The sequence below is a fragment of the Cylas formicarius genome, unplaced genomic scaffold (assembly GCF_029955315.1).
Source record: "Cylas formicarius isolate icCylForm1 unplaced genomic scaffold, icCylForm1.1 PGA_scaffold_4__25_contigs__length_36172078, whole genome shotgun sequence".
Classification (NCBI taxonomy): Eukaryota; Metazoa; Arthropoda; class Insecta; order Coleoptera; family Brentidae; genus Cylas; species Cylas formicarius.
The window spans coordinates 11,726,413-11,749,658 of record NW_026844334.1 but is presented as its reverse complement, the minus strand read 5'-3'; the positions used below and the strand labels follow the sequence as shown (position 1 = coordinate 11,749,658).

General features: G+C 36.3%; 1 protein-coding gene across 2 annotated transcripts in view; it reads left to right on the top strand.

Moving 5' to 3' along the window:
• The window catches only part of LOC132701595 (fibrillin-2-like), a 58,976-nt gene extending 38,299 nt beyond the window's left edge, over window positions 1–20,677 (top strand). For both annotated transcript variants that reach the window (XM_060669668.1, XM_060669669.1), the window contains 11 exons: window positions 1,457–1,749; window positions 1,806–1,938; window positions 4,287–4,535; window positions 8,063–8,269; window positions 8,318–8,443; window positions 9,135–9,374; window positions 11,225–11,389; window positions 11,498–11,703; window positions 13,335–13,574; window positions 19,093–19,281; window positions 19,332–20,677. In XM_060669668.1, coding sequence (XP_060525651.1) covers window positions 1,457–1,749; window positions 1,806–1,938; window positions 4,287–4,535; window positions 8,063–8,269; window positions 8,318–8,443; window positions 9,135–9,374; window positions 11,225–11,389; window positions 11,498–11,703; window positions 13,335–13,574; window positions 19,093–19,281; window positions 19,332–19,553 — 2,270 coding nt within the window. In that variant the 3' untranslated portion in view covers window positions 19,554–20,677. The remainder of the gene's footprint in view (window positions 1–1,456; window positions 1,750–1,805; window positions 1,939–4,286; window positions 4,536–8,062; window positions 8,270–8,317; window positions 8,444–9,134; window positions 9,375–11,224; window positions 11,390–11,497; window positions 11,704–13,334; window positions 13,575–19,092; window positions 19,282–19,331) is intronic.
• Window positions 20,678–23,246: the final 2,569 nt, after the last annotated feature.

Here is a 23,246-nt window from a genome sequence, read left to right as displayed (position 1 = left end):
TTGGGAAGATATAAAAATCCATGAGAATTTTAAATCGAATATCCCATATTTTACATTAGCACATAAATAAGCTATTAATTTGCCAACCCAACTAACTAAAGCTAACCAAAAGTACCAAACTATGGTATATCCATTTTCACTGATTCTTGAGTTATCAGCAAAAAAACAAAATATTACATTTACACCGAATTAAAGTAATCACATTTCATCTGGGTAACAGGCTCTGAATATTTGACGAACAGTAGCTACAGATTTGTTAGATAGTTTGTTATATCGTTACATCGCAGATGTTGGTATCAATTTGATGAAGGTCAGGCTCATTGCACAAATAGAGTAAGTCAAGACCTTACAATCATGTTTGAAAACCGATGGATGTCTAACTCCGTGGAATTGGCCATCGCGTTCGCCAAATATTACCCCGGTTGATGCCTACCTTTGGGGAGCTATTAAAGAAAGAATATATAAAACTCCAGTTGGAACAATCGAAGACTTGGAATGCCGTGTCAGACAGACTTTTCAACAACTTGATAAAAAGCTACATTCAAAGGGCAACAATTTCCAATGTTATGAAGTCAATCCATGGATGTCCGAGATGGTGGTCATATCTAGTTGAATGTAATTAAAAACAGTTTACACTCGTTTATTAGTCTTCAACATTAGTTTTGTGTATAACAGTTTCTATGAATATTAAATTTTTGTGGGCATATGTATTTCCTTCCAGTTTCATTCTTACAATTACTAGTTTGAACACGCTAATAACGGAATATTAAGCTTATTTAGGTCGAAGACAAATTTGTTTACAAAAAACGTCACCATGGCTCTCTTAACCCTCCTACCCAGATGAAATGTGATTGCTTTAATTCGCTTTAAAATTAATATCTGATTTACGTCCAAATATAAAATATTATTTAAAATTTCCACGTATCATGGATTTTTTGTATCTTGCCAATTTGGCCTTATCTTATGAACGCCCTGTACGCGATAAGTTCATTCTCGTAATATATTACGATAAAGCAATTTAATAGGGAACCGCAACCAAAAATTCAAGTGTTTAGATGTACGGGTTGCGAAAAAAATTATTATTTTATATCGTATCGTATATATTGTTTGTTGCTAAATTTCTTAAAAATCATTTTTTTTTCTCCGAAAATGTTCAACATAGGTGTGGTACATGTTACATAAAAAGGTCCACAATATTTCGCGGAATCTTTAAATGTAATTATATACAGGATGTTCTATTTAAAAAACGAAAGTTGACATTACGAGTATACCTGGCAACACCGCATGGCCAAAAATATTTTGCATAAATAGCTTATATTCGCTTATATAAGTAACCAACATTTCAGGTTATTACCCCAAGTTAATCTTCGTTTAACAGGACACTCACCGTGAATAGCCCTTTACATCTTTTTCGTTTGAAGGTGGGTTAAAGGGTTTAAGAGTACTAATATTTCAGCCGATTTCTTGAAGATGTGTCCCGAAGGTCCAGGCAGGATGGATACCGGCAGCGACTTGAACGAGTGCGAGTTGATGCCGAATATCTGTGACGGTGGTGAATGCGTAAACACGGACGGTTCTTTCCGCTGCAGCTGTCAAAATGGGTACACACTGGACGAGACGAGTAAGAAATGCGTCGACGAAAACGAATGCGTTACGAACCCCAACGTTTGCGGTAACGGGACTTGCAACAACGTGATCGGAGGGTTCGAGTGTAGTTGCAATGATGGGTTCGCATCTGGACCAATGCAGGTAAAGCAGGTCAATGGCGATACACTTACGCTTAATTAACGTACATTTTATTAAAGATATGCGAAGATATCAACGAGTGCCAAGAGTTGGGCAATCAATGTGCCTTCAGGTGCCACAACGTGCCCGGATCTTTCAGGTGCATCTGCCCCTACGGCTACGCTTTGGCTCCAGATGGACGCCACTGTCAAGGTAATTAAGTATTGAGTATATCCCTGTTCTCAATGGAAGTAATAACGAATTAGTAATTAATACAATGCCAATTTAAATCATTTTTATTATTTTATTACTAGTAGAATTTATTGCAGGTTGTATAAATCTCTCGACATTTAATTGTAATACTTACAGGGATCCGTCAGACGTATAATTTTAAATGTTCGTAGAAATGTGGTTCAATTCAAAAAACATAAAGGAGTTTTACATTTTATGACTAAATTGTTGTAAGAAAAATAAACAGCAATATGCAGCGAAAATGCATATAAGAAGAGTTAAAACAAAAATACATTTTGGCTCAATTTTTTGACGTAATTTTAATGATGCCCTGGTAAGATAAGTATTGCGTTCCTACTCTTTTAGCTACAGAATGCATTCTACCTAAAGCGATAACTGGTAGGATCGATTTCAGTGAGTCTATTGAACCATTCAATATCAGCATATTGTGAACTGCCAAAAGCGACGATACAACGTTAAAAATCTCAAGAAAACGACGCTTGGTTATAATTCACATCTGAATTCCGAAAAACTCAAACTTTTGCAATACAGTATACCTAATATCGGAAAGTTTGTATTTATAATAGTAGTTTTTTTTGTGTCAAGGGGACTAATTTGAAAAATTCGACTTGAAAGCAGGGTTGGGTGGAAAAATATCGAAAAGTTATTTGGCAAAAAACTCACAGTGAAGTATATAGAGTATGGGCATTTAAAAATTGGCTTTCGACGAGAGGAGAATATGATCTCTATTGTTCTAGTTTTTTACTTTTAATTCCAAAATGGCTGAAAATAGGTATTGCACATTTTAAATACTTTTAAATTAGTAATGAATATTCTTTTTATTGCTGCAGTAAAATACACAGAGTTCATTTAAAATTCACGCTTAATTTATATTTATACATATTTTGCAAAAAATGCATAAATTTGTAAACACTGGGATGCGATAGCTCGAATCTCATTTCATTTACTTTCACAAGACTTATATATCCCTCGAAACGCTATATGCAAATAAATATATATTGAATTTTAGAGCACGAAAAAAATTCTCTGTATGTATTCTTTCTAAAGTTATATACTGTCTTCCATTATGCTATCCATTCTTAACCGTTACCGATAAGTTCAGTTAAAAAACTCCAGAACAACTGTGTCCGATTCGTTCATGGTTTGAGGAAGTTTTATCTTATATCAGAAAAAATATTTACGTTGAAATGGCTCAAAACTAAATACCTGTTTCAATTTCTACTCGCAATACGTAGTTGTATTTAAAGTTATAAAATATTCTTTACCAACGTACCTGAAAGATTGTCTAGTGTTTCGGCGTGAAATTTACAATGCGTATCTAACTACGATATGCCCCAGCATAATTCTTGTAAATTTGAACCCTGCTTTAGCCATTGCCATTAAGCTTTATAATAATTATAACAAATATTTTCTATATAGTTCTAGTATTTAGGAAAAAAATAGATTTCATTTTTTACCAGTAATGAATTTTTAGATTCCTATGATTATTTAAGCTTGTCTAGATCTTGTGCAATAATTTAAAATATCTCATTAAAGACTATTATTATTATTATTGCATCATATGGCTGTAAAAAACTATAGATTTTTCAACTAAAAATGTTGAGATAATTCTTTTCATGTATTCTTCGAAACCTTTCTAAAAAATTATTTTTATCTTGATAAACCGTTTTACAATTTTTCATAGGATCTAAAAATGTAATTATATATATATATATATATATATATATATATATATATATATATATATATATATATATATATATATATATATATATATATATATATATATATATATATATATATATATATATATATATATATATATATATATATATATTCTCACGTATTGATTCACGGATGGATATATATATATATATATATATATATATATATATATATATATATATATATATATATATATATATATATATTGCATTAAAAAAATGAAGTTGCTGTGTGGTTCGAGTTTATGCGACAACGCTGTAGTGTTCCAAATATTTTTAAAATTGAGATCATCGCCTCCTACGGCCGCAACCCAATGTTTATCCATTCCCCGTATACTTCTAATGGGCGAATGACCCCGTCAGTATCATCGCCTTATTGGCTCTCCTTAATATGTAACGTCTTTGATTGCAATCAGAAATGAAAAACGAGTCGGCCATGTCAAATCGATAGTCGCTATTCCCCCTGCCCCGCAAATCGAGCTGAATTTTTCATTTTCACCCCTCAACGACGGGAATAATACATCTAAACAGAAACAGAACAAAACGAGGGTAATTTATCTATCGTTGGGCGGTGTAAATTTTCAGACGTCGACGAGTGTAACACCCCGGCAAACAATTGCCGATTTATGTGCAAAAACCTCGTCGGCTCCTTTATGTGCATTTGCCCTGAGGGTTTCAGTCAAGTGGGTTACGGAGACGACTGTCGGGATATAGACGAATGCGAGAACGATCCCGATCTGTGCCAAAACGGACGATGTATTAATCTACAAGGATCCTTCAGATGCGACTGCTATGACGGATTCGAACACAGCGACGATGGGAAAAGGTGTATCGGTAAGTGGCTCTATATATTACGTTATTGTGGGCGTGCGGTTCCCCGCGGGAATCCGTTTTCCAAAGGGTGTCTGCTGTCGTACGCGACCCTAATAGAGTGCAGAGATTAAACGTGATCCCGGGACGCTTCTCGTATTGCTCTCTGCGCTGCTGGTGTAGTTTTGACGCATTTTCAACGTTTTTTTTTACACTTTTCGTATTATATCGGGCACGTCGTGGCCGAACTTCAACGAATGATTTACCGAATGGTTTCAAGACAACACATTAATATCCAGCCAATTTGATAACTAGATCCCTCTCTTTCTGGTAGTTGTCTCATTACTGAAAATCTTGACATCTCTTCCTTCAAGTGTCATAAACGTTGACGACTGCCATGCTCACGATGTCGCAATATCTTTCCCGATTTTGTGCTACATGGAGTAATTCATCTGCGTTAACGCCTCTCCAATATCTCTGGTCTCTTAGCCATGAAAGCCTCTTACGCCCAAATCCCTCTTCTCCTTTTTTTTAAATTACGCTTTATTTGACCATTGCTTCATAACGCAATTCGGCCAGCTTACAAGTAAGTTATAACTTATAAATGAATTTTTAACGATTACAAGGCACCCGGTGGGAATCGAACCCACAACCTCCTGCAAGTCGAGTTGGCAGCTCTAACGCCATCCTCGGTCCCCACTTTTTTCCTTCTATTTTTCCGTTAATTGTCGAAGAAAGTCATATCGATGTCCTCTAATTATATGGTCTAGGTATTCAAGTGTTCATCGCTTGATAATATTCAGAAGTAGTCTGTTGTGTCCCATTCTTCGAAGAACTTCTTCATTTCTGCTTCTTGTGGTCCAGGATATTTTAAGCGTTCTCGTGTGTGTTCACATTTCAAATGTTTCGATCTTATTGAGCATCTCTTTATTAAGCGTCCATGTTTCGCATCCATACATAAGAATCGACCATATGTAACATTTTACAAACTTTTATCAGTTTATCAAGGTCATGCACACTGTTGGAGCTTCGTCGCTACATTTCCTAAAACTATCAACATTAAGCAATGTGCGAAAGAAAACTCATATTGTTGGCGACATAAATGGGGCAGAGTTATATACTAAATATTCAATTCCGCAAAGATCGCCTGGGGGTCGATCTGCGTGCTGTTCATAAAATTCAGAACATGCCCCTCCAGCACTACATTTGAATACGTCAATTTTTTTGCCGTCTACTGGTTTAACTATGCTCGTTTCTGCCGTTTCTAGATGTAAGAAAGTCGTACGCTTTGCTTTTTCAGCCAGTCTTATTCTTCTTCATATGTAGCTCCAGCTCTAGACAAGAGAAATGTTGAGGTTCAATACTTTAAGTTCTGGTCCCGTTTTTTTCCCCGTAATTTAGATGTTAAAGATCGGATACATTACTACCGAAGGTGCCTAGATGGTTTTCAGGCGAAAGTGTGACATTTTTCTGTTATTATTTGTTCATACTGTCATAGGTAAAAAAATTTTGTAAGTTGTTTAGAATTGACACACACAAAGCCCTCCTGCTTGTCCTGTTGATCTAAATAATGCTGTTGCTGTTTAATAATTCGAAGCCTCAAATGATAATGATAAATAGGTGCACTGAGAAAATCATTTATAAATTAAGACCAGAATTATATTGCTTTTACAACCGACCCCGTCATTAACTTTGCTTATTACTCCAAAGCCGCCGCCCCTTATAGAACACCCTGCTGAGCAGACCTACCCGTAACCATTCCAGGACCGTCCTAGGAATTTATCTACCTACACTAACAAGCGGGATATAAGTATGTTTTCAATATTTGTCTTTCGAGCAATTCTTGAAACATGTACATAAAAAAATTATTACAAAGTAACAATTTATTACGTTCTATGTCACTTGTTTTTATTGCTGCTCCTACTTCGCCTTCTAAATTTCTTGTAAAATTGTAAACTTTCAAAACTATTTGTTTAGCATCCGAAAACCATCTCCACTTCGTCTTCAAATTCTGCGTTGTTTTCCATGCCTTCTAACAGGGGAACATCTGTTTCATTCCACGGTTTCCACATTTTAAAATGTTAAAAAACAGAAACCTTCAAAAAGTGTTTAATTGTAAGATTCTAATAAATATTTATCTGTTTTTTTATGACGTACCTTTTTATAACCTATAGTCTTAAAAAGACTGTTGTTGTTTACAATTCGAACAACTATGTAGGATACACAAAAATACAAGAAGAAGAATGTTTTTAATCTACAGGCACACAAGACAAAAATGATTATTTTCAAACTTACCTGTAAGATAAATAGAGTAGAGGTACTTACCCTTGCCTTTTGAACTATCCAGTGAAAACAGCCTTGCAGGATCAAAGCTCGAGAGTGAGGTACATCAATACGTTTTTACTGAAAGGGTCACATTCAAATATATCCGAACATATTGCAATTTAGATTAAACTGTTAACAACGATACATATCATCTGATGTTAAATTATTAAAGGCTTCTATTTATTCGAAAATACCCTGCAGCATCAATGCTTATTCAAATTTAAAACAGTCCATTTACGTTTCAAATAAAAATTTTAAGTTTTTACAAATATTCGTTACTGTCCATCTCAGGCAAGACCTACTTAATGCAGAAAAATATCTGTTGGGATGGGTTTTACCACCGTCTTGCGAAACTCGGTTAAGGTATTGTAAAATACTTAAAACGTCAATGCAATAAATGCACTATATTTTTGGTCGTACAGTACCTTCGTACCTTCTTATCAGAACAGTATTTATCAACTACAGAACAGTATTAAAAAATAAATAAATAAAAATAAAAATACATGTAGTACTAAAAAGCAAATTTGAATGCTTCGAAAATCAACAAAAGTCCATAATTCAAACCCATTTGTTTAATTCATAATTATTATATTTTTCTATTTATTTATTCTATTAGTTAGTTATAATTTTAATAAATAGTTTATATTTTCTCAGTTTAAAATGAAAAACATTGCCTGTTTTACTTGTAAAATAATAAACTGATCTATTTTTTAGTTTATTTAGTAAAAAAAATGTGTTGTTTTGTATTTTGTTGAATTGTGCTGGACAATAAAGAACAATTTATTTTTTAGCAATTGTTGCTTTTGTTTTTTTAATTAAGGGACTAATACAAAATGTTAAATTTTTAAATATTTCTCTTTTAAAGACATCTTTTTTTAAGTTCCTGAGACAACATGTCAATGGGCGCCCTAAAAGTGTCTAAAAATTGAAACCGAGATCCCTTCTTCCTTCTGCTGTTGATATTTCGACTTAAGAAGTTTAATTTAATATTAAAAAGGAGATCAATGAAATGTATTACTATGAATATATCGTGTACATTTGCATATTGTTTACACATTACTTGTCAACTATTCAACAGTGGAAAAATGATGTAAGCATTTTTTAGGCGATTCCTATGTTTTCCTAGAAGAAATTTAGGCCGTTCTGGTTCGTAGATAAGAACGAGTAGTTTATCATGAGTAGTAATCATTATGCTTTGGTTCAATGTAAATAACATGTGCCTGTAGATCACCGTCAAGGTTTCTGTTATCGTCACCTTGTCAACGGCCGTTGCACTACCCAAAACCGCGAGTTTATAAAGAAATCCACGAAAGCGGACTGCTGCTGTTCGATGGGCGAAGCCTGGGGACCCCAATGCGAGCTATGCCCTTCCAGGTTCTCGCCGGAATACCAGGAACTCTGTCTGGATAGCGGATTCCTCATCAACGGTCAAGGTACGTTACCCACATCATTATTGATTGATCTAACGAGCTAATTTATAGATGTCAATGAATGTGAAACGATACCGGACTTGTGCAGAAACGGTCAGTGCATAAACACTCTTGGATCGTATCGGTGCATATGCAACAAGGGTTATAAATCGGACGGCTCCGGACTCTACTGCGCCGGTAAGTCGTGAGCTTAATAAGCACAGTTTAAAAATTTACTAATTTCTTAGTTTGCTAATTTGAGTAGGTAGGTTAATTAAGTCGGTTATTGTTGAGTCGAACTCGCTAACGTTTCGCCAATCATCCTGTTGGCTTCTTCAGGACCTAAGGGAATCTGTTTCAGTTAAACTTTGAAGAAGCCTACAAGTTCGATTCAACAACAACCGTTATTTTATCTATCCAATTTTTTTTGTAATTAACTTGTGTGTTGTACTTGTGACTCAAAAAAGTCCATCTAGAGTAGATTTTGTGGAATGGGTCAAGCAAAACCAATTGGTCTCTGTTTCGATTTACAACCTCAGATGAATACGAAGAATAATTAATTTTTCACCAAGATTAGTAAAATATTAACTTAACATTCACGAAATTTCTAATAAATTAATTACAATTTAAACTATGTTCGGAGACAAAATAGATATAATAAAAAATTCTCTTCGACCAAAGAAAAAATATAAATATTTCAACAATTCCGTGGCGATTGTGCAATTGTAATATACAAGATTTAGTAAAACTGTGTATTAATATAGTTGTTAGAGATTTTATTAATGCAACGTCAGTGTACCAGCCGCTGTGCGTTGAGGATGACGTAATAAACCGTCGAAACGTTGGCATTTCGTGTCGATACTATTATTTATTATCCGGGAATGTTTAGACGTCAACGAGTGCGTGGAGAACACATCCCACTGCCAATACAACTGCCAGAATACCGAAGGGAGCTTTATTTGTTCTTGTCCTGCGGGTTTCTTGTTAAACGCTGACGGGCTTACATGTCGGGACTTGGACGAGTGCGCCACCGGCCAGCACATCTGTCAACAAATCTGTATAAATACCCAGGGAAGCTACAAATGTTCCTGCGAAAAGGGATACAATCAGATCGGCGACAAATGTGAAGGTATTTTTTTTTCGGGGCCGTAGCCCGCGGGTCGGTCCCTTTTTGCCGATCGTTTGTTTTATTTAGACAGATGGGAAAAATGGGTTTTCAATGTCTCGAATGTAATGCGTGTGTGATATGAATAACAAACGGCGGACCCCGGCTCTTACATTTTGTTGGGGGTTTGAAAAATTGTTTGTTACGTTTCGACTTTAGGTTTCGGACGAAGGTGCTTCGAAGACCTCCCCCGCTCAAAATGGACGGTACGAGCCGTAAATTTATATATTTTTTCATCATTGTCTTTAGTGGGAGGTGTTTGGGGTACACGATTATTCAAAACTGAAAGTCATTAACTTTATTAACGAAGGATTCCTCTCTGCGGCGAATCAGTAATACTCTGGGTAGGAATTTTATTTCGTGCTCCGCCTTAGGAATTTCATTTGTAGTATGTCCAGAAGAATGGAGGCAATATCAAAAAAGAGGTTATTAATTTTTCGTTTATATATAGGCGATCCATATTTGAATTTTTTGCCAGCATTTTGTTTCTCATGCGTTATAAGTAAAGCAATATGTTTATGTTATTCTCGCATAGTAATTGTGAGTAAGCTGATCTGTTATGGTGTGCCACATTCATTAACAATGTTAGCTAAGGTTATCGTTCTGTCAAATATGTCATGTTAAGACAGGGTGGATTAAAAATTAATTAATTAAAAATCAAAAATACAATTCTCAGATAAATTTATGAAATAACTATTTTCATAAATTCAGGGTGATTTATTTGGGTTATACTATGACTAAAATTTCAATTAATTATAGCTCCGCAATTGTTTCGTTACCGATCTATAGTGTTTCAATTTTCGATTTTCTAAAATCTTTTCTTTATAATTCCTGCCATTCTTGAAAATTTAAACATATCAAAAGGGTGTGAGAATCTACAGGGTTTGATTTTTTCAAAGGTCATGCCTCCTGAAATCATTTTCCTAACTCGTTTAGAACCTTTTTGGTCCTCTTGGCATTTTTTATATATACGACTTTTATTGACAACAAAACATACAAACCACTTTAAGCACATCCTTGTATTTTTTTTGGCAAAGAACTTAAAGAGACAAATTGTGCTGTAGGTTACTTAATTTAAAAAAAAAACAGAAATGACAAAAAATATCAGTGGCGTGCATTGTTGTTAAACTGTTTGTTAACACCCTGAATCTCAGAAATAACGCAACTCGGGAGTCACCTCCTTTCGTTTATACATGATATTTAGGAATACCATGTAAAAATATTGTGCGAACTAATCAATCAGTATTAAAATCACCCACAATTTTTTTACCACCTATTAGATAAACATGATTTATAGCTCTGACAATTTGTATCAATATTTATGTAAATGTAAATTAAATGCTATAAACACTTTTTTAAGCTACTGAACAAATAAAAAAGTAGTACATATAAACTTAAATTTGTATAATATTATTATACAACTATACATTATATTTCTTATTTCCACATATGTAGTTATATATAGTTTCAAAAGTTTTAAGTTAAATTCAACTATTACCGGCAACCGAGGTAGAATGCGATAACAGCAAAGTTGGAAAAGCAGTTTTCCCGAAGCCCCTCTTGGTGTCCGCTACTTTATCATTTTTATTGTATATTTGCACTTTTGTTAGCTTATTTTTATAACGTTCTCGATAAGTCTCTATTATAATCTAAGCACAACGCTGACAATAGTCGACAAACCACAAAGCAAAAAACTGAATAGAAGAGCCCAAAACTTCAAACAATTGAAAAGTATATGTGAAAACAAACAACTAATTTATCTGATCAGGAGCATGGTCAATTATAACGATTACTTACGATTTGGTTACATCTAGATATCAACGAGTGCGACAAGGCAAACTATTGCCCTAAACCCGGTCGATGCGTCAACACTCTGGGGAGCTTCAGATGTATCTGCCCGCGCAGGTTCAAACTGGATTCAACCGGAACTTACTGCACAGACGCTGACGAATGTCTCGATGACTCCAAATGCCCAGAAGGTATCTCCTACAACACTTCAATCCCGATATAGTCTCACTTTAGAGCGCATTTTATGATACGTATTGCTGGGGGAGCGAAAAGAACTCCTTTTTTGTTCGTTTTCGCAGGCTGCCAAAATCTAATCGGCGGTTATCGATGCGGGTGTCCCGACGGATACTACCTCCATCCGTATTACAATCAATGCGTGGATAACAACGAATGTTTGAGCAACCCCTGCGGGACGAGCGGAAATTGCTTCAACACCCCCGGAAGTTACAGGTGCGGTTGCCCCGACGGCTATCAGTTCGACGCCAGACTGAATATCTGTATTCAGGTGAGCCGTTTTTTATTTAACAGACATTATTTTTCCTTACTGGCGGCGAGGTCTTGCTACCGATTTCTGTAAAAAAGTATTTTTACTATTTAAAAATAATTCACTCTTATCACATCAAAATAAGAATGAATTATATTTCCTTCTATTCTCAATCGTCTGCTTCAGCTCTTCTAAATACGGCGGTGTGTGTTGTTGTTGACAAGCCTTACGATAGTGAAGTTGCCTTCTTATGTCGGTTTTCCGCTAAACGGACCACATAGAAACAAAACACGAGTTCGTGTTGAATAAAAGAAAACTGCAACTTTCCGCCAACTTTTTGAAGACTTTCATGCTTTGCGATGGTGCAGGTTTTGTTTTACGGGTCCCACTCAAAAGGTGTCAACTTATGTTAACACTAGAGTGTATTTAGTCGAAAAAGTTTTGTTTTCTTGTTGTTTCTTGTTGTCGACTTTTATTTCAATTTGTTAATTTGTATTCGAATATTTTACCGTACTGGTATGGTAATCGTTTTGTTATAAATTAGCGGTTTTATTTATTCATCTCCTAACAAGTTGCGCACCATTAGGGGGCAGCAGATTGAAAGTACTAGGAGCTGAATTCTTTGAGCTCGAGGAACCGTCTAAACTCTTCATGAAAAAGGTACTGTACTTCGTCAAGAGTACATATCTTTACATGGGGAGCGCTCTGGCCATAAAGTAATATTTGCTACACATAAAGTACTTTACCTTCTGTACATTTTAATTGTTTTATTCAATCCACTGGCGGAGATCTTCAGAGTTTCTCAATAATTTATCAAAATGCACATCAGCAATTAAAATGTTTGCTTATTTTGAAACATTAAGGTATGTGAAAATGAATAGATGCATTCCGTGAATATAGAAACTGTGTGGATTCCACATGGAGCCAACGATGAAAATATAAAGGAATTGGCCAATTGGCTGGAAATTGAGAACATGTCTGTTGATTAATGAAAATAAATGAGTTTTTACTTCAACGCATCATCAGTGAAAAAGGGTCGTAAACAAAAACACTGATAAACATGTAGTCCTCTTGATGGAAACAAACCGTTTGACTTTGTTTTAGTTTTCTTTCTGTCCCTCTAAATTAAAAGAATACGAAACAAAACAAAAATTTGGCAGTGTTAGGAGCCTCACCAGCGTTCGTAGTCAACAGGAGATGTAAGAAACCTCCCAGGAAGCAGATAAATTGCAGGTGCCTACAACTGCCACCCTGCACATTCTTAACTTTGTGCCTTGAAGCTAAGAGCATACTTGATTTTTTTAATTTTATTAATTTTCTCGACTTTCCTCTGCAGAAGTTCGGAACCTATTAGCAACCCTTTAATTGGTCTAGAAACGGTTAGTGCGACTTCAAAATGTCGGCAGCTGCACAAGCGGAATGAAATAATAATTTTAGTTAACGTAAACCTCAGATCCCGGCCTCAAACCGCAAATTGGAAGACAACAAAGTTTCCTTTGTTGTCGACCATGTCACAGTCGATCAATTATTGCGCAAGTTCTCGAGCTTCAGACAGTTACCGTTTTATACTTCGCCGCGGTAAACATTACGTCGATTGTCAACCCTCATAACCGCAACCGTGGGGGTGGTTATCTTATAAATAAACGATTCAGGTGAGCGCTGGATGTACGGGGTCCCCGTGCGCCTTCGGCTGTACAAGTCTCGGCACAGGATTCTCCTGCGGTTGTCCCCAGGGCTATCAGAGAATCGGCCAAGGACACTGCCTGTCAACTGTCACGTCGGCTTTGGCCGGCTACGACATAGGCGACGCTCCCACGTATCCCATAAACGAGCGCTATGCTGGAGGCACCAACGACAAATTAATTACCACGGAAGGATGCTTTTCCTGTCAGGTAAGGATATTAATCGGATTTATGACGTTGGGGAAGGAAATCTGACAAGACGTTTACTCATTTGTTATAGTTTTGATAAAAAAATTGAGAAGTGATACAGCTCCTGAAAGGTGATGAATGTGATGCCGTTTTAAAATAGTCCAGGAATAAAATTCGATTTACAGGTTGTTTTATGGTTTTTAGTGTTTCGTAATACTCCGCTAACATCTAACAATAATTGCGTAATTATCATTTTTGTTTCTAATTTTATAGCAATAATTGCCATTAAATGCATTGACAGTTATTTTTCTGATCATAAGCAAATTGCTACAGGATAGATTAGTCTATTTTTCTTTGATTTGTGTTTAACTTCTGCATAATCTGCGGTCTTTTCATACTTGATCATTTTTTCACGATATTTTAAAGTGCAAAATATTTTTTGCGTTTTTATATCGCGCAGCTTGGATATTGAATTCTTTGAAGCAGCAGCAGAGAAGAGACGACGTTTAAACGCCTGCTTATATAATCATCTTCTTGGTATATGTACAAACACCTGATTTTAATAGAAGAATTGAGTTTATGGGGTTTAAATAAAGCACAGTAAACTGAATTATCGCTTTCAGCTTACTTATCTAACTTGCTCTGCGCTATGCACCTCCACCATTGTCATGAAAGCTTTATATATGTTACCGACAAAGTACATTATGCAGTCATACTTGGGTTTGCCTAGGCAAATTCCGCATTCACAGCCTACTTTAGTCCAAAATTCGGTGCTCTGTAGTTTGCCAGATACATAGCAGGCAAACTCTGAAGTAACCTGATTATGTACAAGTGCGGTGAGAGATAGTAGAAGAAATTTGTGTTAATAGTTTATTTCCTCTTAAAGAACATTTACAAATAAAATATATATTCATAAAATAACGGAAAATACATTGAGGTAGAGTCAGAAATATCTCTTTGCGTAGAACATATAGCTAGTAAAGAGGCCCTGCGTATGCCGATAATACAGTCACTCAAAAAGCAACTTTGAAAAATAATTTGAAATGGTCCATTCAACCAATAAACCATTCACCCCTTATAGATAAGTTATTAAGCACTTGTAATAAGTTTGGATGCGGTAATTTTACGGCAGAATTTTCTCAAAGTATGCCTACATCCCATTAAATGAGAAAATGGCGTAAAGTTAGTGAATGAAATGTGGAGGCATGCGTGGAAAATCATTATCTTCTCTATGATAATATCAATGCGGTGGAGCCGTAGTAGGGTCACTCTATTATTATAGCTATATGAGGTAGAAATAGAATTTCTGAATGATACACTTTTTATAGAGCACATATTTTAAAGAGACCCGTATACAGTACAAAAATTGAATAACAATTTCGATCTTTTACATTTACAAAAGTTAGTGGTGTACTTTTTGGTACTGTTACATCTTGGAAACCCTTGCTCTGTAAATGAAGAACTATGCGCACTAATTTTCAAGAGGCCTTCGATAAAAGAAAAACCTTCCTTGTAGCTTTGGATGTGGTGACGTCTAAGACGTCGGCATCGAAGAGCTGTTTTTTGGTAACCCTCTTCAACTTCTTCAATTATTGCCAGGAATATCTTTATTTCACTTAAATTTGCATATGCAAAACTAACCAAAACAGTCGTCTAATTACAATTAAAGACACAATACAACTATAGCACAGACCAAGTATAAAATATCGAATAATTTTGGACCTTGCCTAAATTAGGCAGGTAATGCGAAGTTTGTCTAGATAAACTTAGGTTTCAGCATAACGGAGTTTGCGGGTGAAATATATACAGAAATTCGGTTTTTTAACACACGAACGGTAAACAATTGATAGTAAAATTTTTGTTTTTTTTTATATTGAAATAAAACAAATGTTTTTGACATTCACTTGGACCAATTGCGTTGCGAATTTTGAACAAGATTAGGGAGTTTTAGAAGATTTTTTAAAGAACAAGATTTCTTATGAACGGATTTTTCTCTTTCGTTGTTCTAGTAAACGCCACATTGGATACTTGCAATCTTTTCATAAGCTTTTGATTGGCTTCAATATTATCAAAAACAGCAACAGTGCCGACCTGGCATTGCCATTTTTTTCTACAATACCGAATCGATTCTCTAGCAACTTTTTTTAAAGAAATACAGATAGAGAAATAGATTTTAATTTGACTGAATTACAATACATAGTATGCTTACAACATGTCTAAGCACAAAAGAAAAAAATATCATATAAAAACAAAGAGGAATAAAAATGAAAAAAAGGCCGCCATCATGAATCGGGAAATCTTTTATCTTCGGTTTGTATACCACTACAGAGTAAAAACAATGTTAAAAAAGAAGATTTTATTTTGGTTTTCAATTTTTGAAATATCAAGTTTGTGATTTGATTTCGCAGATACCGTGTGATACATGTATATCGATGGCAGAGGCATAGCCCGAAGAATCTGAAACAGCGGTTGACATACGTTGGATATTATCTATTGAGTTTCCCCACAGTATAACAGCATATGACAAAATTGAATAAAAAAGCAATATGGTCCTTCCAAGACAGCCTATCATCCAGGACCACATCCAACAACTTCGTTTCTACATTTGTGTTTGATGTTTTGAATGTAGAGTCATCTGCTAAGTTAGCCGCAGCCACAAGGTCCATATGGCAAAAGAGATCATTAATATAAACTAAAAACAATAATGGATCCCCATGGAACTCCGTGCATTACAATCTTGACATTTTATTACTGCAAAAAACTGCTTTCTTTCTATTAGGGAGATAAAAGCATAAAATCTCTAGCGCAATGGGTTTTAAACCGTAAAATTCCAGTTTTTCCATGAAAATTGAATGACTGACACAGTCAAAGGCCTTAGCGAGGTCACACAGCGTTAAAGTGCTATGCTCATCCCCCTCAAAGTCCTCAAATATGGCAGCGACTATACGTAATAGTGCTTGGGTAGTGGAACCCCCCTTTCTTAATCCAAAGTTTTTTTGATTTATTAAGTTATTTGACTCAAACTTTTGAAACTATTGGGATAATTGATACCGGTTGGTAATTATTAGGATCAGACATTTCACCTTTCTTATCGATAAGTTCAGTCAAAACTGCTTATCTATAATTCGTGTGTATATGGTGGCAATCGTGAAGTAGATTTTAAATTTACACTGAAAAAGAATGGACCAAACAAAATTCATTCGGGCGAAGTGAACGTTTTACGCAATACTTGAATTCGCTTTTATATCTCCGAAAATAAAAAAAAGACCCAAGCAAACCGTTGGCGCGGCAAATGTTGCGACAATAACGCGGACCCACAATTGACAAATTGATTCGGCAGTTAAAGCGTAAAGTCGGCAATTCACGGGCAAAACGTTATTCGGTATAACGGTAAAAATAGCGCAATTTTAGAAAATCCGCGAAATAGAAAATTTCATTTACAATTCGATAAGGACATCCGGCGTTGTGGCTGGAGGACTCTCATCTTCGACTGTAAATGGAAATTTCCACGTTTTTTTTGTCCCGTATTTGGACGGAGGCAAAAGCAATCTTTGGCGTGCAAATAGTGGATAAAAAATCGGCTTTCGTTGTTCGACAATGCGAAAGATTGACTTTTGCCTCATAAAATATTGGTTAAATTTCGCGGCAGTATGGTGGGTCAGATTCGCTTTAAAATATTGAAAAAATGCAAAATTGGTCATTTAAAAGGAAAAAAAATTCAATAGAATACGTTGTTTTCCTATTTGTCCATAGGGTAAGTAAAATATTCATTTTAATTTTTTTTGTTTATTAAGCTACTTAGTAATTAATGTCTCTCTCTTCAATCCTGACCCCCATTAAGAAGTGCGGTGGCAACGTAACGTCAGCGGCCACGTGGTCTGCGTCCACCTTGCCTTGAAATGAGTTTTTCCATATTGTCCGGACTTTTCCTCATGATATGTCCAAAATATTTTAGTTGTTTTAGTCTGATTTTACTGGAAGCACTGGTGGTAACATTAAGTTAATTTATAGTAGAAACGTTTGTATTTCGTTCTAACAACTTGAACGACATATATTTGCATCATCCTTGGTGAAAAATTGGGACAAAATGCTGGAGCTCTGTAAAATTCTTTATGAAGTAAATCGTCTTTACCATTTTTTCATACCAACGAAATGATGTACCGTGGTGTTGATGTAACGATTCACAAGAAATTTGCAAGAAATTCTCTGCTGCGTTATATTCATATCCTGCATAATGAAAAAGATAATGCCACACATATCGTAAACCAAAGATAATGAATGACGAAAATCCAATATCGGCAAAGAAGTGTGGAAATTATAGATTGTCAAAAACAGGCAACTTCTTGGGTATCCTACTTCATCTACCACATCAATTTAGTTCAGTTCAGTTTATTTAAAATGTGACTAGTTTATTTGAAAATAAGTCAAATTTGCAACAGAATATTCGTCAATTATTAATACGAAATTCTGAGGTGATCCTTATTTCACAAACAAAATACGTTTGATTGGTAACAAGATAAAAAAAATTATAAACTAGAGTTTTAATAAAAATTGAACATAAGCGGAATTGAAGGTTTCATTACAATCGATATGCGGACAATAAGTAGATAAGATAGTTTGGTTCCCAGACACAATCCTTTAGAAGTTAAGTAGAATAAATTTTTTTCGTTTTATTTTAAGTTTGTTGTTTTGTAAAGAATATTCAAACTTAAATCTAACTAAGCAAAATATATTGAAAAAGTTTAAACTTATCCCTAAATGCTTCAGCCATGGTAATGTTAAATACAAAACTGCAACTAAAATTTGTCGTAGTGAAAACTTTACCCAACTTCCTATAAATCTTTATTAATACAAAAAAAATCTTATTGTATTTACATACGTGTCACCATGTAGACGGAGAAAACAAATGCTGGTGACTTTAAATACTAAAAATTGTGCAACAAAATTGTTAAATTTCGAAAGAAAATTGGGGACTTCTTAAATATTTTCCGGTGAATCTGGTTCACCGTGCTCTACCGTCCTCGATACTCATTTACCTAAGAGACCTTTTTGATTCGCGTTATCGCGGACACGGAAAAAAACGAGCCGTAAAATAAAATATTACCGATCTTCCGCGCGTTCTAATTGCAAAATCGATACCCTAAACATCGTGGGCAAGAAAACTCCGAGCTCGGTTTTTACGCCGCCCTTAGGTACGGATGATTTCTGTTTCGAACAGCTTGAACTTATTGCCCTTCTCCTTTCATTAGTTTTGTTTCGTTGCGCTCCCTTGCGCGTTCTTTTTCGCTTTCCCTCCGACATCGTGACATTTTGGCGCAACGTGTGTTTAAACGTTTTCCGACTGTCTTATAAAATCCCAGTGGCCGCGAAAAAATTTGTTTCATAAAGATTGCCCATAATTTCTTTGAAGTCTTGCTATTGGTCCATTGACCCATTATCGCGTAGAAAGTTTAACAATACAACATAACCCCTTGACAACCACGCCGAATATTATTACTATTTACAGTGATCACCCTGTTAATGTGCTAATGTTACTTAGCTTAACGGGAGGCACAGACGTGACTCTAGACATCGTCTGCAAAGACACGCGACGAACGACACAGTCAGAGGCTTGTTTAAACGTAAGAGAACCCGTAGGCATCACCACGGAGAAGAGATCGACTTGAAACTGTCAATGGCGCAGACGCGCCACAGAATACGAATAGTGAAGATTCAGCCAGCTGTAAAGGTGAGTGGCGGTTTCCTTTTTTGTCTTCGCTCCTGACGTCCCTATTCCAGAGAGAGATGACGTACAGCATAGTCAAAGGCAATGAGCACAAGAAATTTGAGCTCGTGAAACGCCACGGTGTGTGGGCTTTGCATTTCCGAAGGCGGCTCAAGCAGCCCGAAACGTTTGACCTTTTGGTGCACGGCAGGCCCGACGGCGATGCTCCCTCGCAAGATAACACCGAATACGACAAACCGTTGACGTTAAGAATAAAGATAGCCGTCACGGAGTAAGGGTGCGTTTCCGCGTTTTAGGTAATCGAAACAAAATTCTTCTAAAAATCACACGCTTTTTCACACATCAACAGCGTTTTGCAAATTTTAATCCTCACCTGCATCATTTTATAATAATTAGATTTCTAATTATATTTACATTTACTATAACCACCGTTTATTGCTTATAGATATGTTTGGAGTTGCCATAGTTCTTGTGTATTAATGGCACATATAAAGCGAAAATAAAAAAAAATTATATATACATATGAATTACTTGGAAATTTACAAACAATGGACAAAATTAACAAAATAAAAAAACTAAAAGCGATAAAATGAAAACAAATTTTATTCTAATAACTATTTCTAATTTGCTTTTTTTACTTCTATAAACTATAAGTACGAAATGTTTGTTTGGAAAGCAGAAGAATAGTTGTGGCGACAGTCCCTTAATATTCCAGAAGTATGGAAACCCGTTATGTTAGAACTTTTCACCGCCAGGGTAAAAGTTTGAAATTGTAGATATTTCAGAGAGTTTCGTTTACAAAAATGTACTCATACGTTATCGTTCTAAAATTACTGCATAATGCAAAGTGGTATATCGTAGCGAGTGATGTAGCATCGAACAAAGTTGACTTTAAAAAGTGCCTTTTAACATAAGTTGTAGGTTTTATTTAGAATCGATTACTGCCAATCTGTCTTGATTACTCTTACTGCCATTAGATATTCTTTGACATTGTGTTTTTGATGGTGCATTAGATTTTACGTGCATGTGCAAAAAAATATTCGTCAGCCTATTGCATTTGTTTATTCTAGTGTGAAACTTTGGTAAATTGTTTGTATTGTTGCCGTGATATTTAAAGTGCCAGAAAAAATACCGTACGTTGTCGATTGTGTTCAGTAGATAAGTTAGTATGTGAACTTTTTCGCGAATCTGCTGTAGTTAAGCGTATATTTAACACATATTGGCAAAACCGTTAAGCTGTAGTATTATAGAATAATGTTTTGTAAATTAGGGAAGCCATGAGATATTTTTGTACGTTGTATTTATGTTCATGTGTATAGCTAATTTAACGAGTTACCCAAAAAAAAATGTTTCTCGAAAATTTTATAAAAAACGCTTTAAATTAATAAAGTTCGCTAGAAAGGTGCCTTTTGTTTCTCTACTTGATCCAAGCGATTTTCCATCTTCTTCTTCTTAAAGTGCCGGTCCTCTGTGGACGTTGGCTATCACGTTGGTCCATATTACTTTGTTTACTGCGGATCTGAATAGGGCTGTTGATGTCATTCCAGTCCATGCACGTAGGTTCCGCAGCCACGATATTCGTCTGCGTCCTGCCGATCGTCGACCCTCTATTTTCCCCTGTAAGATGAGTTGGAGTAGGTGGCATTTCTCATTGCGCATAATGTGTCCAAAGTATTCCAGTTTTCTGCGTTTGATGTTTGCTAGGAATTCCATTTCTCCTCCGATGCGCTCAATGACCGTTTTATTTGTCACATGATGTACCCACGAAATTCTGAGGATGCGGCGGTAGCACCACGTCTCGAAGGCATCTATACGTTTGCACGAGGCATCGGTAAGGGTCCATGCTTCTGTCCCATAAAGGAGGACCGAGACAACATAACAGTTCAGGACCCTTATTCTAGTGCGGATGCTGAGGGATAGGTTACAGAGTATGTTTCTCATTTTGTTAAATGTGCTTCTTGCTTTTTCGATTCGGCACTTTATTTCTCGAGAGTGGTCCCAATCTTTGTTCAAAGTACAGCCCAGGTATGTAACTGTCTCTGCTGTTTTGATGGCTTCGTTGTTTGCAGTAAACTGTAGGTTTCCAATATCGTTTTTACTGATAATTAATATTTGTGTTTTTTTACAGTTCGCATGCAGTCGCCACTCGGTCCACAAGTCTCTGAAGCCCCTCGGCAGTGTCGGCCACAAGAACGGTATCATCCGCATATCTCAAGTTGTTTATAATTTGACCATTTACTACAAGTCCGTCCTCTGTATCATCCAATGCTTCCTTGAATAGATGTTCTGAATACACGTTAAACAGGAGAGGCGACAGTATGCAGCCCTGGCGCACTCCCCTTCCAACGCTAAATTCTGCTGACGTTGTGTTTTCTACTCGAACCATAGCCTTTTGTTGTAAGTATAGTTTTGCTAGGATCTCCGTGTCTCTGTTGTCCATTCCTGATTCTCGTGCCGAACCCTGTCGAAAGCCCCCTCGAAGTCTATGAAACAAGTAAAAACGTCTGTATTGACGTCCCGTGCTCGTTGGATCAGCACTTGTATGGCCAACAAGGCTTCTCTAGTGCCAAGTCCTCTCCTGAAGCCAAACTGATTAGCACTTATGTTCTCGTCGAGTCGTTTGTAAATTCGTGCTTGTATTATATTGAGGAAGGCCTTTAAAGCATGACGCATCAGGCTTATAATTCTGTACTCTGAGCATTTAGTTGCGTTCGCTTTCTTGGGTAGCGGGATAAATGTTGACATCAGCCAATCTTTTGGCAGTTGGCCATCTATATAGATTTTGTTAAAAAGGGTGGTTATCAGTTTTATTTGTTCGGAGTCCAGTAGCTTCAGGACTTCTCCATGTATTTGATCTGGTCCAGGGCTTTTGTTGTTTTTTAACCTTTTGATAGCTGCTTCCACTTCTTCTTGTGTGATGGTAGGTCCTTCAGTGTTAACCGTTGCAGCCACATTGTCTACGTTTTCCTCTCCAAAGAGTTTCTGCATATATTCTTTCCATCTTGCTAGTTTTTTGTCGACTTCGGTGATGGTGTTGTTGTCTGAGTCGAGGAGAACTCCTGTATTCCGTCTTTGGAATCGTCCTGCTGCTTCTTTTATTTTCTTGTGGAGGTTAAAACTATCGTGTTTTGCCTGCAGTATCTCAATTTCAGCACATTTTTCTTGCAGCCACTGTTCCTTGGTCTCTTTGATCTTTCTCAGAACTCTCCGATGCACTTCTCGGTATTTTTCCGTATCCCTGTTTCTATATTGTCTCCTTTCTTCCATAAGTTCCAGTATAGCATCCGTCATCCATTCCTGTCTCTTCGCCTGTTTATCCTGCCTCAGCTCTTCTTCCGTGACGGAGACTATGGATGTTTTTATTCTATTCCAAAGGTCTTCTATGTCTGTTCCGTGATTGCTGACGGAGACTATGGATGTTTTTATTCTATTCCAAAGGTCTTCTATGTCTGTTCCGTGATTGCTTGTTTGTGAGATATTGCCTAGTTCGTTGTTAATTTTATCTCTGGTTCGCTGTAGTCTGTTTTCTTGTTGGAGTTTCCGTACGTTAGTGCGTCTTGAGTACCTTTTTTTGACGATTTTCTTTAATCGGAGTTTAGTGCGTGCCAACAACAGATTGTGATCTGACGGTATGTCTGCGCCTGGGTAGGTTTTACAGGATACAACTGCGTTGCGATATCTTCGGTTTATCATTATAAAGTCAATTTGGTTTCTTATGATTCTGTGGCTGCTATCCGCTGGGGATTTCCAGGTGTACAGTCTTCTCGAGGGCAGTTTGAAAAAGGTGTTCATAATAGTAAAGTTCATTTCCTCGCAGAATTCTATTAAGCGTTCTCCCCTCTCATTTCTCACCCCCAGCCCGAATTCGCCTACCACATCCTCAACCCTTCCTTGCCCAACCTTGGCGTTCATGTCTCCCAACATCATATTAACTTCTTCTCTCCTCGTATGTTTGAGGGCAGTTCTAA